General features: G+C 38.7%; 1 protein-coding gene across 2 annotated transcripts in view; it reads left to right on the top strand.

Annotated features, from left to right (window-relative positions):
- The window catches only part of LOC134213381 (protein bowel), a 168,956-nt gene that overhangs the window by 73,101 nt on the left and 78,145 nt on the right, over nt 1-17,710 (top strand). Inside the window, exon 2 of one of the 2 annotated variants that reach the window (XM_062692393.1) lies at nt 9,459-10,286. In XM_062692393.1, coding sequence (XP_062548377.1) covers nt 9,460-10,286 — 827 coding nt within the window. In that variant the 5' untranslated portion in view covers nt 9,459. Of the gene's footprint in view, nt 1-9,454; nt 10,287-17,710 lie in introns of both variants that reach the window. The other variant, XM_062692392.1, reaches the window with a different exon arrangement.

The following is a 17,710-nucleotide window of genomic DNA, read 5'->3' as shown; positions in this document are numbered from 1 at the left end:
CTAGAAGTTATTACATTGCAAATCCGAAGTCTCAACGAGTGTTGCAAGTTACCCCATACCTGGGGTTGATGGAAAAGCATGTTTTTAATCATCCAAACCAAATTATTCGCTATCTCGGTGAAATAAGATGCATGACGTATTCTACACGTTCCCATTAGGTTATGGATTTGATGAACTTATCTTCTAGGGTGCTACATTTCTAAAACAAAGTCGTTAAAGATAAACATTTTTGCAAGTCAAATCGGTTCTAGTACCCTAAGAAAAAATGTTTATTTATAGCCGGGTACCTTCTCAATTCAAATTTAGGTCTTGAAGACACTAGAAATAGACAAAACTTGCGAAAAAAAAAATAGGAATGGAAATCCAACTAGGAGACTCCTGAATATGTTTTACCCCGTAATGTATCGAACCTCCTTAGCTGTGCGGTAAGACGCGCGGCTACAAAGCAAGACCATGCTGAGGGTGGCTGGGTTCGATTCCCGGTGCCGGTCTAGGCAATTTTCGGATTGGAAATTGTCTCGACTTCCTGGCATAAAAATATCATCGTGTTAGCCTCACGAATGCAAAAATGGTAACCTGGCTAAGAAACCTCGCAGTTAACTGTGGAAGTGCTTAATGAACACTTGTGCGATGCGGCTCTTCCCAGTGTGGGATGTAATGCCAATAAGAAGAAGAATGTACGACACATTTCACTTCTATCATATTCTTTTTTTTTACTCATATCACATCTCACTTCTTAAGCCCCATTTCTCACATCTCATTTGCCATTTCTCACTTCTCAATTCTTATATTTCAGTTCTTGCTCACTCCGTTTCTCACTTCTCGTGTCTCGTTTGTTACATCTCTATTCTCACATTCCTCTGCTTTCTCACTTTCCGATTCTTTTTTCTCACTTTTCACTTTCTCACCATCGGTTCCTCACCTTTCACTTCCACCATCTCATTATTTACTTCTTGTTGCTTCTTTTCGCTACTCAATTTTTACTTCTTACTTTTTCTACCTCAAATAGCGCTTCTCAGCTCTAATTTCCGCTTCCAATGCACCTCTCACTTATATATTATATCTTTCAAATTCTAGACTAACATTTGATAAAGGCGTAGCAGCCATAATTTGTTCTATCCCGTTTTTTTTGTCCATGTATATATCTCTGTATGTTGACGAGGAATAGGAAAGAATAAGTTTTGGCCTGTTACGCCCTTTTCAAACCTTGATTCACTTATTTTTTCTTCTTACTCCACCCATCCCACCCTTTTTAATTCTCAGATGACAATTCTGATCGTTACTTCTTTCTGTTTTTCTAACTTCTTTCATCCTATCACGGATTCTTTACATTTTACATTTTTCACGATTCTTTTCTCTCTTTTCACTTCTTTTTTTAAATAATAAAATTGTGCATGGTACTTGCCCATATCAAACTATGGCTCTCATAGATGAGCATATCGCGTTTTGGCATGCATACAATATAAAAATGCATATTTTATAATGGAAAATGTAGTGAAGGCGATTTTTCAATAACTTCACTAATGTCTTTGTCCATACTAGAAATGGGCGGTCAGATCCGGAACCGTTAAAATGATCCGGATCTGTAAAGTGAGTGAATGATTTGTGGATCATTTTTGAAAAGATGTTCACTAGATCAGCAAATCATATGACCATTTGTAAGGAAATGATAAAATGAAAAGTTCATTGTTTGTACTCCATACGCTTATAAACAAGAAAGGGTGAAGTTATTATCAGTATGGTTCAAAAGTGTGAGCCTGAATAACGAACGTTTTACTATTCTTGCGTTTTGTTCTAAGGATCCGATCCGGTTGAGAGATCGATCATTAGAATGAATGACCCAGATCTGATCAATTCATCAAAGTAATCCGCTTTTCCCATCTCTAGTCCATACATATGTTTAGATTGTTGAGAAAATGTTTTAATCTAATGGAAAACCTTGCAGAAATTAAATCTTTAATTTTATCACAAAGAGGAGTATTTTTTATTTTAAGGACATCAGCTATCATCGGTTTTGTAATCGAATCGGATTGTATTAACTGACTGAAGCATTTTAATCCATTTTCCCTTAATTTATTTTTGTTTGATGACACGTGAAACACCATGCATTTTTTCTCAATCGTGACAGAGAGTGAGAAAGAGTTATTCTGCATTTCTTCTCCGTCATATACAATTCTAACGGAAGTAAGCAGCCCAGAATGATTTCAGCAAGGACGTTAATTATTTTTGGGAAGGGTCGAATTCCATTTGGCCGAAATGGTTATTATATCGAATACGGTTTAGCTGGAAATATCATTTAGACAAAGAAACATACGTCCGAAAACGTCGTTCGGCCGATCAAATTATTTGGCCGAATTAGTCGTTTGACCGAAAAGCTTATTTGGTTTAATTGAACGCTTGGCCGAAAGGTTGCTAGATCGAAACTATTTGACCGAAATTCAGTCGAAAGGGATATATTTTTTTTTAAATTTCTTTATTATAGTGATTTTTCAAAAAATTATAGAGTTCATCACGACGAAAGGGATATATTTCGTTCGCCCGAACAGGTCATATGGTAGAAAATTGCCATTTGGCCTAAATGGTCAGGTCATTTGTAAGTAAAGGTAATTAGGCAGAAACTGTCGTTTGGCCTTAAATGAGAGAAAAATCCCTAACGGGTCATGCGGCTAAAAAGGTAAAATTCGTTTACTAAACAGGTCACATAATTACCCTTCATTTCTCACATTTTATTTAGCAATTAACATGGCTTGATAGATTGTTCGCTTCGTAGTTGGTAGTCTTCATTGGCTGAGAACAACAAATACACTGGGTCACTTTCCACGCGGTTGGTATTTGGCTATTTCTGGCCTTCGGATTATTCAAAACATTGAGTTGACCTTGCGGAAAAATCCACAAAAAGTCGAAGAAAAAAAGGTTGTATAAAAAAGATGTGAAAATTTATGTGGACCGATAAAGCGATAGAATCCATCCGCGTAAGAAGCGACGCCAGTGTGAGCACTGCTCACCAATTTAACAGTCTTCTAGGGATTAAAAAGCCAATCTCACTGTACATGCTTTAAAGTTTTCATAATTCAAGATCAATAATAATGCAGCGCATCGCAGTCAATTAAAAATTAGCAGCGGAAATTGGTTCGACGCTCACTGCTACAAGAGACCGTAGAATCTTCTGCATATCCGTGAGTAACAAGGGAAAAAAATAGTTGATTACCTGGGATGGTAATCTATGGGAAGTCACCTTAGCAAGCGACATAATATTTATTTTTATGTAGATTTTTCCGTGATACGAAGTTAAAAACCGCGTTTCAAGTCAATCCAACGCGAAAACACTGAGCTTCGTTTCCTAAGTTATGACACGATCCAATGCGATTCCTACACGTGGCTTGCATACTTAATAGAACCGCGTTCTTCCCGAATTAACGTGCAATGTAAGATCTCAATTCATTACGCTCTAATTATCTACCTTCTTTGAAACGCGATGAGAAGAGAAACACATTACAGTTGCTCGGTAGCTGCAGTAATATGATAGAAACGTTTCAACTCTCTACGGTATTTTAAAGCATCTTCATCCATATTTTTACTGCAGCCGTTTAACGTCTTTGGGAGGTGTGGTTCGGTTCCCTTCAGTAAGCAATCATCTTATGTTTTACCTTATCAAATGTAAACGCAACATGTAATGTATCCGTGAATTCGTCTTCGAGGAAGCTCTCCGTATTTAAGTAAACGCAAGTAAAGCAATCAATTAACCCCAATTAACCGCTAAGTGGTGGAATTCAATGGGATTGTACAAACTCGTCTTATGACAAGTGAAGACATTCCACTAAAAAGCTCAAAATAATTTTCTTAACAATCAATTAAATTAAATATTAAAATTGTTCAGTCAGAAACCGAATATATAAATGAGTACATGGCAAAGCGATTTTTGTAACCGTACCTCAATGATTCATCCGATCAATTGGATATAAAAAACATTTACTGTGAAACATTCTGCTTGTTCAGATTTGTTTTCGAGATAATGGCATAATGGTAGTGGAATAAATCCGATTAAAAAGTGTATATTTTATATTCGTTCAAATAGGATTTTCAGTGAAAACCAATTGAATGTTATGTGCTTTTTAGAAGTCTTTCATTTTTTAATCCTTTGAAAAATCATTTAAAATATGCCAAATCGAAATATTGAAAATAAAAAATAGAAGACTTTACGCTTCTTCTTAGTTCAGATGTGCAAAAAGGTGTTTATTTGGTTCAAGTCGCCCGACTTGCCAAAAGTTACGCCATCCATGTTCACTCGTTTTGGGCCTGATTGAAATCTGTAGAGTAGCATAAAAAATGCCTTTTGGTTTTTATAAATAATTTAATAAATAACATGAATTATTTTCTTCACAAACGCATAAAAATAATGAACACTCAACCCTCTTTTTACGTCACTTATTGGAGGGACGTAAGCCGAATGTGACGTAAAAAGATTTTTTGCTAAAATTTCTAGTATTTCACTTAATTTATTGATTGTTGAATGCTTTTAAATATATTCACTTGCATCTTACATGAGGTATTGAGGTATACAGCCGCGGTGTCAACCCAATTTTATCTTCCTGAGTATTAGTCTTTCACTTACGTCTCAAATACTGTAAGATCTCCAAATTGTCCTGGAGTTTGAATCAAATGGTCTACCGATTCAATCAAGGCTTCCATGGTGTCGAATTGCGTTTTAAATTCTGGCATGTAAGATGTTAATTGGATGTCCTGGAAAGAACGGTCGCTTAAGGTCACTCCTGACAGAATCCATGTTTCAAAGTGCTCGCGTTTTCGGGGGCACACCACTCGATACGGAAGCAACGCACAACTGTCATTTTTATTTTTTCACGACGCAGCAAAGCTAAATCAACAAATATGACAGTTCTGCGCCGCCTCCGTATCGAATGATGTGCCCCCGAAAACGCGAGCACTTTGAAACTTGGATTCTGTCAGGAGTGACCTTAAGGCAGATTGAGTTTGGTTTAATAAATCATACAGGGCATAAGAGATAACAGCCCTTCGGTTATTGGATGACCTGGAACGGAATTTGATTTAATATATCAAATAGGGCATGAACCATTTAAAAAAAAGAGAGAGATAGCAGCTTTTTCGTTACGCTTGCGCTCCTTAGGTCCTTGGTCTTCTTGTATGACCTGGAATGGAACAATTGTTAAAGGCAAATGATGAATATACAAAGCATCTACTTTGTTCTTTGGGTTTCTAAGAGTTCCTTCTTATAGACTTACTTTTGGAGTTGATCGTGAAGATAATCACAACTTACTTACTTATAGGTCTTGTACACCTCAAGTGGTGCAAAGAAGCGACTAGAAATATCTCTATCCTGACCGATGTCTAGCTATCGCTTTAATCTGCTGCTAACGGGTTGTTGTTCAACATTCACAACAGGGTCCAAAAATTGCTGTCACATTTATCGCCGCTCTAGCTCTCACATTGCGTTTTTAATCGATGATCAGCACTTCCTAAAATCATTTTTTCGCGTGTGCTGCAACGGAACAAAGATGAAACCCATTTTATTCTGTTGCTTAATTCTTGAACTTGGTACTCCTGTTTTGAAATTTGATGGATTGATCATGTTTTGCCTTTCTCGTATACTAAGTATACATAAAGGCTATATGATCACTCCACTCCACTGATCAACCAAACTTTTGATATAAGGCTCGGAGACCCATAGTGTTATATACCAATCGACTCAGCTCGACGAATTGAGGTGATGTCTGTTTGTGTGTATGTATGTATGTATGTATAGGTGTGTATGTATGTATGTATGTATGTGTGTATGTGTACAAAATTTTGTATACACACTTTTTGGAACTTAGCATTAACCGAATTACTCGCAACAAGTTCCATTCGATTGATAATCCTGTCCCATTGTTTGCTATTGAAAATTGGCCAGATTGGACTATGGGATCAGATGTTATGGCCAAAATACTATTTTCTATGCACAAAACACACTAAAAATCACTCACTCATAATTTTTTAGTATTTTTTCTTGCACGAGAAAGGCACCAACACCGCTAGGTGGATTAATCAGGGTTTTTTTAAACTTGTTTCGTAAAAGTTAATTTTGCTTATTCTACACTCCTTATGTGATGGGCGGATTTGTCTAACAATGAGCGTAATACAAAAAAGCCATTTGCAAGAAACTTTCAAAACTGGTTTTCAATTGTAGAACAAAGTAATGTTTCAGAAAAAGGTGTTCTTTTAAATTAATATGAAACAATTCGCCTACCTCAGTTGTCAAAAATTGTTTTTTAACGATTTCTCAACAGCACAGTTATTCAAGACTTTTCAAAATAAAGCTAATCCACAGATGTTTTGTGTTTTTCCATTGCTTTATGAGAAATGAAAAAAAAAATCTTCAAACTGCTTCGCTATCAAAAAATGTTTGAAAATTAACAAAAATTAGTTACCTAATTATTTCAAGTTTTATTTAGTGATTCACCTATTGAACATGATAAAATAAATGATTAAATCGTTTTGATACCAACATCATGTAAAGAACATTCGGCATTATATGGAAATGTTTGGGGTTCCAGCAGCCTTGCGAGCAAAGGCGTAGGATTGCCAATCCGGAGATGGCGAGTTCGATTCTTGGTCCGGTCTAGGATGTTTTCGGGTTGGAAACATTCTCGACACCCTGGGCATAGTGTATCCATTGTACTTGCTACACAAGATACATACTCATGCAATGGCGGGCATAGAAAAGCTTTCAATTAATAACTGAGGAAATGCTAATAGAATACTAAGTTGAAAAGCTAGGCCAAGTTCCAGTTGGAATGTAGAGCCATTGAAGAAGAAGAAGAAGATGGAAATGTTTTTTTTTCGCAGAATATATATAAATATATTTATGTAGTAGCATTTAACTGACAATACAGACTTATTCGCCGACAGCACCTGTGAAAAAAACCGGAGGGTCGGTTTGGGACTGTTTTTTTGCAACTCATTCCATTTTTTTAAATGATTTTTTTCATACAACCGTTCTTGCTATGCTTGTGAATAGATGTCAATGGTTTTAATTACTAAAATCAAAACGGCTTAAGTTACTTAACAAGAGCAGTAAACTGTAAAAAATGTACCGCTCTAGATGCATTTGGGAGCAATTGCGTGACCTGCTTTCAAAACTATTTTTACGCGTAGCCCTCTTAATGTTTCATAATTTACTGAATAAGTCAGAGGCGGAGAACCACTCGTAGAAAGTTTTCTTTCATCTTTTTTCGAGTGATTTTTCTTAATAACTAGTGTTCATCACTAATCTCGTCGCAAGTACGCTACAGTTCTCAAAGGCAGCGTACTTGCAAGTGGTACCCCACCAAATATCAATGGCTGGCACTAGTACGCAGCGGAACAAAACTCAAACAAAAGTCAGACCGCATATATTAACAATTAGTTGTAACAATAATCCGCTCGAAACAGCTAATAAATCATCCTCGCTGATAGTAGGATAAAAGATGCTTCGATAGTAGAAAGTGTGACGCTCCTACTTCAGGAGATAGGTAAGTAGTTTATGTAATTTGTTTTACTAGTTACCGTAGTATGCGATGTCGATGTGACAGCAATGCGGTTCCACGATGGAGATAATAGATAAGATACACATAAAACAATTAAAGATACATGTGATATGCCACGTGAGTTTAATTGTGTTTTAGCAGATAAAATCCAATTTCGAAGTTGCTTTTCCGCAGATTCCGTTAGAGTTAGTGACTTTATATCCTACAATCGACTTTCTGAAACTCATCGCTCTATATCGGATACTTTTCCCGCTTGCAAAACCAATCCACTTGCATTCGAAGAAGTAGCTACTCTCGGACCCACCAGCATGCTTCCATATGTGTGGAACGGGGCAGTAACTGAATGTAACTGCAGTGCATCCAGCCCAAGCAGCAGCGATCCATTTCGCTTTATTTATTTATTAAAATTTATTCAAGATAAAGTAGAACATAAAAGTTTCAGTAGACAGGGTTTGAACTACTGGTTCGCGTTCAGCCATCAACAACAACGGCGGAGCGGTGAACAACCAGAGCCTGAGCCAAAGTAAAGAGCTACGGGGCAAATAAAACTCGCGAGACCTGCGCGTGATCGGGTCGAGTTTTAAGCGCGGGTAGCACACAGGAGGACAGCGCCGGGGAGGAGAAAAACATGTTTCTCATTTCCAGATACACAGCAAATACACTACACACTCACTCACGTTGGGAAACGAATGTTACAGTTCCAAACAGCTCCGAGTAAAGTAGATTGCATTGTAATGTAATACTCCTTTTTTTGGGGTTTCGGTGCTGCTGTCGTCTACGTCGTTGTCGTCGTCGTCGTTGGTGAAGTCTAGCAAATGCAGCAAGGCAATGTATAGGTACCGAACGGTACCCCGGCCGTCGTCTTATCTTGTTTGAACACTTCTGGAATACGCGTTCGTTCGGTTGGTATGTTCATGTTGAGCGCTCCACAGCACACAGACGACACACAAGTCGCAACCGACGACCGAGTCGGGGTTGCATTTCGGGATGCAATAAAACGGCTTCTGGCAATGTGCAACTGTTTGTCAGATAGACCTGAACGAAGTGCCATGTTTGCTAAAACGAAACGCAGCGTACGGAGCGATAAAAAAAGGACTGGTCGACGACTGCGTACCATCGATTCCAACAACGGCAGTGAGCCCGTGTCTAGTTGGTTGTGGATCGTAAAAATTCAATCTTCATCATAATCCGTTGCCAGTGGATACATAACGAAGAGCAGATAGTCAGCAGCATTATATGGCCTGTTGTAATTCATATTGAAATGAAGCACCAGGTAATTCATCCTGTTTTATCTTTTGATAATCTACCTTGGGGAAACGTAACCCGTTTGTTTACGCACTTCAATACCCATAATAGTGACTAGAAAAACATCTAATTGAGTCAACCTGTTCTCCATACATACAAAAAGTATATATGCTTTTACTACTTATATAGAGATTAATTAAAAGTGGTAAAAATCAATAATAATATAAACCCTTCTCACTTGAAAGCTTTTCAACAGTGTGCTATCAGCTTAGAACAAGTATTTTTTTCTTATGCTTCGATAATCCAACATATTACACATGTGCTGGAAAGGTCAAAACAACAACAGCCTAGCAAGAAACACCATGCATTGAAAGGATGCCATAAACGTGGTCGCTGCCAGAGGCAGTAATTCAATATTTGCTCCGCACACCATCGACAACAAACGTGTAAACACAGTATCGAGAATATGAAAGAAAAACAACAATAATGCATAATTCCCTGCAGGAAATCGTAACCAACAACAGCACCACCACCAAACGCTAGGCCATAAATCATATTGTGCGCTTAGTTTCCATTCGTCGATCCTCACGTATATCCTGCTAAAACAGCCGACACAATGTGTACTTTTAAACTCATTCATGTTTTTTCCTCTCTTCGCTTCATTCCAGACAGAATGCCTACCGAAGGAGTACTCGACGATCATGGGATCGCTACAATGTCACGTCCGTCACGGATTGACCAGTTCCTTGCCGGAATGGGTGGAGGAGCCGGTGGCGGCAATGCACCATCGTCGCCCACCATTCGAGGGACGTCCGGTGGGTCTGCGTCGGCCAGCGGGGGAAGCCAGTCGGCTTCCTCTTCCCGATCGAGCTTCGACGGCCAATTGGGAGGCTTTCAACCACCACCACACATGATGAACCCTGCCGCTCAGCACCACGGAAGGGAAAGTTCCGCGTTTGTTCCAGTGTTGCCATCACGATCGCTGAGGCCCGGTCTTTATCCCGGTATGCTGGACGGACCTGACGGAATGCCGAAGGATGGTGTGCCCAAACGTGGATCCAGCTACGAACTGATGGCTATGATGGCCGATAAGAGGAAAGAATTGGCCTTGAGGGAAGCTGCCGCTGCAATGCTACTGCCAAGACCCGGTGGACCACCAGTGCAATCTCCCGGAGGTATGTACCCGCCGGGTGCCTTTCTTGGTGGTCCAGGGCCATCCCCTACGTCTGCGGGTACCTTTACGTTTCCACCGGCCGGAGTTGGTCTCTATCCTCCTGGTGTTCCTGCCGGTATGCATCCCGGACTAGATCGAAGACTGCTGCGAGCTCCCGGACGGGCATCGCGCCCCAAGAAGCAATTCATCTGCAAATTCTGCAACCGACAGTTCACCAAGTCCTACAACCTGTTGATCCACGAGCGAACGCACACCGACGAGCGGCCGTACTCGTGTGATATCTGTGGGAAAGCCTTCCGGCGGCAGGACCATCTACGAGACCACAGGTAATTAGTCAAAGAAGGGGGAAATAAGAATTCGAATTGCGGTTTTCTGGTCGGGACCCGCGGGTGGTTGAAGCTTTCAAATAATTTTACGCTCGGGGGTGTCTGCTCGGGGAAGAGGCGGAATTCCAAGAAATACACCCATCAGCAGCACAGATATCCTATTGCTATTTGGATATAAATTATGATTTATGCTTCATTTTCAATTTTCTACACACCACCGTGTGCCGTCGCTCGTCATCGTGGTTCGGTGGGGGCCTTTTGAGTGATCGTACCGTTTCGGTTTTGCCCGCGTCATCATCTACCGTCCGTCAGTGGACGACGACGACAAGCTGCCGAGCTCGCCAACATTAGGCACTGGGCTGCACCAAGGGTACGTTGTGGTGCGAGAAAGGGGAGGAGGCATCGATCAATCCGCTACGCCTTTGATATGATTTCGGATCACTCTGCGGTCGATTGTTGGTTTCGTTTGTGGCATGGTTTGAGGTCTTCCCGAGCGAAGGTTTATAATGGGTTTAATTTTTTATGGGCCAGAGGTTGGAGCACTCATGTTACTGTTTTGAGGACATGTTAGGGAAAGTTAAGCAATCATTGAAAAAATATACAAAGAATAATTTGGGACTAATCAGAATCTTTTACATGGAAGCAAGCCAGTGCCTCACCACCGTGTTTAAATAGCTCTCTTGGTAGTTAGTCAACTCCAGGGGCTTTGTTGTTTTTCAGCCGGCCGATCTCCTCCTTGATTTCCTGGAGATTCGGAGCCGGAAATCGCATGTCCTGATATTTTATTTATTATCTTTCGAAGTCGAGTCAAGTACGAGACACTGAAGACGATCTTACTGTTGAGGTCGAAACACGTATCTGTCAAGGTTCAATTAAGTGGTGGAATTAAATGGGATTGTACAAACTCGTCTTATGACAAGTAAAAATATGCCCCAAAAGCAGAATCGTCTTAAAATTTTTTAAACCATGATTAGAATCAGTGTCTTCTCCTCTCTTTGGATCAACGCTGGAAATATTCCAGACTAAAATGGCACAGTCCTCTCATTCCTTTATTGTGTTTTTTTAAGATTCAGAAACCCATTGAGATTTGGGCCGGATTCAGGTCTGTGGGGGCCTGAGGTCAAACATTTTTGGCGGCCCCTGAAAGAACCCAAATATGTTAGCAATAGGTAAAGATGGTTGATTCTGGTACACAAGGTTTTGTGGGGGCTAGCCACTACTTGGGTGTTATTTTATGCTTTCACACATAAGAACCCATGATTTCGCCTTAGCTGTTCTTATTTCTTTGTTGTAGCTCGTCAGTTGTAGTTCATCATCGTCGTTTTAACGTAGACTGCAATCAGCAGCACATTTGGCGCAATTGAATTCCTTGTGGACGGATTTCCTAAGCTTCTCTAGAGTTTTGTTGCACCATGAAACACCTTTACTCGTACTAGTTGATTTAGTTGGGCAGCTCTCTTGGGCGCTGCGATCTCTGAAGGGGGATTCCGTTACGTCACCGGGAAAGTATGTCGAAGCCATCAAGACGTCCATACTACCTCTGGCAAATCGTATCTCCATCTTGGCGATCGAGATTTGTTGACCCATGGTTCCTGGACGAGCGCCACGGTAAGATTTTTTTTAAGTCAATCTTCGACAGAGTGCATCCGTGGCGCTCCAAGCATGGTGGAGGCTCACTTTCACGAAATCAGGTCCCATTTTTTAAGGTTGCATCCCTTATGGTGTTTATTATGTGAGAAGTGTTGCCCTCGCTCGATCCGGAGGCTTCTTCAGATGTTTATTGGGTCGGCCTTCCAGCCGGTTTAATGTTGGTGACAGTGGGCTCCTCATTGATTTTTTGGATTTCCCTTCCAATTTGAGTAGTATAATTTTCACCGAAAAAAAGCCAGTAAATTAATTTCGATAAGTTAGATTTCACCAATTTGGTAGTTGAGGGACTTTTACACCGTCACATCTTCTACTGTGAAGATCTAATAGGCACGAATATCAATCAGAATAGATTGTTCACAATGCGCCAATCAGTTACTTGAACATCATTTTTATTTCTCGGGAGCCTTTATTGGGCCCTCTTTAGCCATGCGGTAAGATGCGCGGCTACAAAGCAAGGTCATGCTGAGGGTAGCTGGGTTCGATTCCTGGCCCGATCTAGGAAATTTTTGGGTTAGAAATTGTTTCGACTTCCCTGGGCATAAAAATAAAATCGTGTCAGCCATGATAAAAGAATGCAAAAATGGTAACTTGGATTAGAAACCTCGCAGTTGATAGCTGTGGAAATGCTGAATGAACACTAAACTGTGAAGCGGCAATGCTCTCAGTGGGGGATGTAATGCCAATAAAGAAGGGACAACGATGAGCGCCTTTATTCGGTCGTTGTCATAGCTGAAGATCTGTTTAAAGAATGCTTGGATTATGTCTGGAAACGGTATCGTGGCCTCATCCATTATCACCATCTCTGCATCGTCGTAGGATTTTGTGGATACGTTATAGATATTCGTTTTAGTTTTAGGCTGATGAATTTGGGGTTTATCCACTAGTTCCGCTGTTGAACTACTTTGAGCAGCGATGCGATGCTTCCTGAATAAGGTTCAACTGAGCTGTAGTGAGTTGGACAGTGGAAAGTTATTGAGTTTTGTCACAACCTTCACGCACGCTCTCTTCGATCCAGATGGTGCATCGCTTTTTTGAGGTCCTGCGAAACGGATTTGTCCTGTTCGTTCCGCGAGTGTTTAGAAGAGCTGGGCTCAAAGTTATCCAATTAAAGATCTTTCCTGTCTTTTCCGCTCTTCTGAAAAGATGTTTCCTCTGTGATTGCGTGAGTCTTCTAATCTTACTATCCTCTGCACCAATAGCATTCATGTTTTTATCGAATCCTTTATTGTTTGTCTGAGATGCTGGTTCCATCATCCCCGTTATCTCCCATGCCCTCCAACAATCTCTCTGGATTTGGTCGATGGAGGATGAGATAGATCCGGACCATTGGCATTATCGGAATAAGTAACTGGTCTTCAGTAATACCAAGCTGGCTCAGAATGTTCTCCATATCGCTTTCTCACGACTAAGAGAAACAGTCATCTTGAAGGTTAGTTTTTGAAATTTTACTTATTTTTGATCGAGTAGCTGGGAAACAATGATCCGCACCAGTTTTCCTTCGTAATGCAGTAAAGACAGAGCTGGGCTGGTTGTCTTAGTACACCCCATCAAATAACAAATTCTGGGCTTTGTTGACTGCGTGGACGTGCGATTAGCGGCGTCAATAATCTAGGCGCATACGCTATAGAGTGTGAGTTCGATTCCCGTCCCGGTAAGGAGGAAGCTTTTCGTGATCGAAAAAATCTCCACTTATGTGTCCAGTTAGACATGTGCGCCGAAGTATTTGTAAACGGCGGCGGCGTAAAGCCATTTTTACACCGGCGTCGGCGGCGTCACGCCGTAAGCAATGTTCGGCGGCGGCGGCGGCGTGAATCGGCGTGAAGAATTTTGAGCTGAGAAAAAAAATCACGCAGCAAGGCATTTAATGTTTTTTATGAATTTTAGGTTTTTTTTGTACAATTGCTGGCCTCAGTCAGACTGATGGGGGGAACATCCTAGCAAAAGTTTACATTACATCCTCCACTAGGACATTTCCGCATCACAACACATGACTTCATTGGAAAGTACTTCGGATATAAATTCAGAAATTCGTGTGGAAATTCCTCAAGATGTTCCTCAGAAAATTCGAGAAAGGATTTCTAAGAATTAATTTAAAATTTCACTAATGAATTCCTTCAGAACTTCCACCAAGAATTACCTTGAAAATTTATTAGGGTATTCCTTCGGAAATTCTTTCCGAAATTTCTTCAAAAGTTCCGTCAGAAATTTCCTTCTACTTGAGGGATTTCTTCGGAAATTCCTTTATGGAGTCTTTTGGGAATTTCGTCAGTAATTCATTCGAAACTATTTTTAGGGATTCCTTTGAAAATTCCTTTAAGAATTAGATACCCATGGAAAATCCTTCAAGAACTGTTTTAGGAATACATTCGAAAATCCATTTGGGAGAAATCCTTCAGAAATTAACTTTAAGCACTATTTAGGGAATCTCTTCAGAATGATAAATGTCCAATTTTTTTATAAAAACGTTTTAAGTGTTTTTTTTATTTGAAAATAAGTTTAACTCTCAAATACCTTTAGAAATTTCTCCAAATTCGAATTCTTTCCAGAACTATTCCTGCAGTATTTTTGTATGGTTTACTGAAGTAATTTTCTAAAAACTTCCTGGAGAAAGTTTCAAAAGAATTTCTGAAAATATTACAAATGCCTTTCCGGAAGGGTTTCTGAAGGAATACCTGGATAAATGTCCAAATTAATTCTTGGTGGCTTTTCTAAAAAGATTTTCGAAGAAATTCCTGAAGAAATTTCCGATTCAATTTTTGAAGAAATAACAGAAAAAGAACATGAAAAGATTTTCGAACAGAATTTTAAAATGAGTTTCTGAAGGAATATTCGAAGAAATTCTGAAAGTAATTTACTAAGTAATTTTAAATGGATTTTCCAAACAGCTATTGGAATTTACATAGAAATTCCTATATTTCTCCTGGAATTTCTTCAAAAACCTAGGCAGTACTAAAACAAACTCAGTTTTGACTCTAGAATTAAAATAACATGCCAAGAAAAACTCCCAAAATATCGAGATTGCAGGGCTGGTAGCGATCAATGTCGTTCAAAATAGTGACTTAAGTGACCAATGCTGACGAAAAAAGGGACCAAATAGTGACTTTCAGTTCCAGAAAGAGTGACAAAATAGTCACTTTCAGTTGACTTTTATGTGGCAATGGTGCTTAGTTAATTATTTCTCAGACATAGAATTATTTCGACTCATCAAGTTTATAAGTCGGCGGTCGGAATCTCTCTTGATATGGAAAATAAAGCAACGTTATGAAGAATTTTAGAAACTAACTTTCTTTATAAAGCATGTAAAAATGCATCCCATTTTAAAGTATATTCATAAAGGGAACTGTTCCTTTTTTATATTTCACTAAACATATATTCATCTCATCGCTAAACAAAGAAATACAGCACAATCTTTATTGTAACTTTTCACAAACATGTATGCTTACTGATGATGATGATGATGATGATACTACCATCTATTGTAGCAAGGCACCTGCCGATAGCACTGGCCATATCTGACAAACGATTTGATCCTATTTATATTATTGAATGCATTTCATCAAACTCCTGTATGAAGGGCCAAAAATGGGTAGGGTGGTTCCATAAGCAGAGGCACTTATGCAAAATCCACGGGATGAGTAGAGAATCTCCTTCCAGAAGAAAGTTCGTACAATCAATAATACAATATTAAGCCCTCGTTTCCCAGATTGACCCAATAGATGGGGAGAAGAGCCCGCCCTTTATCCACGAGATGTTAACAATAGGAAGTTGGCGATTCCACTCGTCCTATCCAAATCGCTTCAATCAGGTGCCCTGATGGTTTTTTTTTATGGTTTATAATCATATAGTTTCAATATAAATTGATAAAGATATACAATGGAATTCTCTCACCAAGTTCTAATACGTCTTAATGTCCTGGAAGAGTGAGTTCCCTTCTTCAACTCCAGTTATTTTTTGATTTATGCTGTCTTCTGAGATAGAAAACCAATAGTTGTCTGGTAAAAGAGTTAATAGATTTCTTGATTTCTGAAAGGATGAAATAAAAAGACGGAAGGCAGTATCATACATAATAACATGAGTGTTTATAACACAACAATCGTGTTTAGCCCCAAAATGTTGAATGCACTATATTTGGATCACGCTAGTGTGGTGCTCCATTGGTGATATCTCAATTTTATCAGCCCCTGTTGAATTTTGGGATGATGAAACAGGTAATGAAACAAAATCTCATAATTTTGAAATATATTTCACAAATATATGTAAAGCCTTGGCGATACATAATGTGTTAACTCTTTTTAAGGCGGACGAATCTAAACAATAAATTAACAAAAACAACAATAGGACAGAATCATGACATGGTATTAAACTCAAATGTATGTTTGTTATACATTAAACAGTTCAGAAACATTGAAAAATTGGTGGCAATATAGTTGCCACTGCCCGGTAAGCGGAAAAACAGCCAACAACAAAAATAAATAAAAGGTTTTTAAAAATCAGGTTTTACGTAAAACCAGTTAAATCATGGCACGTTACATTTTTTTATGAAGAGTACGAGTCGGAAAACGCATTATAAGTGAAAAAGTTTTTTTTTGTGCTTATGCCCTTTTGTGCTTGTGCCCTTGGAAAAAAAACACAATTTCGTCTAACATCTAAAAACCAAATATACAGAAAGGCAAAGTTTTTTTCACGCTAATTACGCCATAATCTAACACAGGAGATTCAAAATAATTAATACCAACGAGAAAAAATATATCTTTGTCGTTTTTTTAACGAATTATAAACGGAAATCCTTCTTCCATTCGAAACTTACGATCTGTTCGTAAAAAAACTGTTCTCAAATTGACATTTATTTTTTTTATGGCTCAAATTCATCGGGGGGATTACTAGGTAGCCAATAAAGCCACTACATAGAAAAAAATAATTAGAGCTCTTGTTAATAAATAGAAAAACATATAATTTGTTGGTGGCAATAAAGTTGCCACTGCCTTATAAAGGGTTAACAGTACACGATATTTCTTAGGGAAAAGTCTTTCAAATCATTTCCAGTCATGATGTTGAATAAGCAACTGACGGTGGAAATATCGTTAGTTGTTTACAATATTATTTACGAAAATAGAAAAGAAGACTAAAATTTATAAAAATAGAGGTAACTAACTCAGGCAGAAAAACGTTATATCGGTGCAACACTGAATAATTCTATTTATTCAAAATTTAAAAACAGCTATTTACGCGTATTTGATCACAAAAATCTACATTATCAGACAATCTTGAATAAAATCATCGCTCTACGAGTCCTTTGCATAACATATTTTGGAAATCAGTCCCTGTAGTTTGCTATTGTCAAATGAAGCAAACTCTATTGAAATAATGAAAGCCTTAATTTTTTTTTCTTTGTCTTTATTAATGATATTTTCAGCCCTAGACTGGCTCGTCTCGTTGCTGTAGATTAAAACTTATTTAATATGCGTGTATTCCCATAATAATGTTTCCGTGATAAGAATAATGAAATAATTATCTCTTATAAGAATAATATATAAAAATGTGCGAAATAGTATAATGAATATTACAACTAGAATGATTATTATAAGCAATATAAGTCATACTACCAGTCGAATCGAAACATCAAAACTATCAACTGGATCGCAAGCAGGAGTTGTATGAGAAAAAACTGTATTAACTGGAGGTAGAATGAATCGTTAAAGTGGTTGGACAAGGTGAATTGTTCTAAGAATCAAAGGGATCTCATAATTGGTAGTCGCGAAATTTAGACGAAGTAT

The sequence above is a fragment of the Armigeres subalbatus genome, chromosome 2, assembly GCF_024139115.2.
Source record: "Armigeres subalbatus isolate Guangzhou_Male chromosome 2, GZ_Asu_2, whole genome shotgun sequence".
Taxonomy (NCBI): Eukaryota; Metazoa; Arthropoda; class Insecta; order Diptera; family Culicidae; genus Armigeres; species Armigeres subalbatus.
This window is presented reverse-complemented; position numbering and strand designations above follow the sequence as displayed.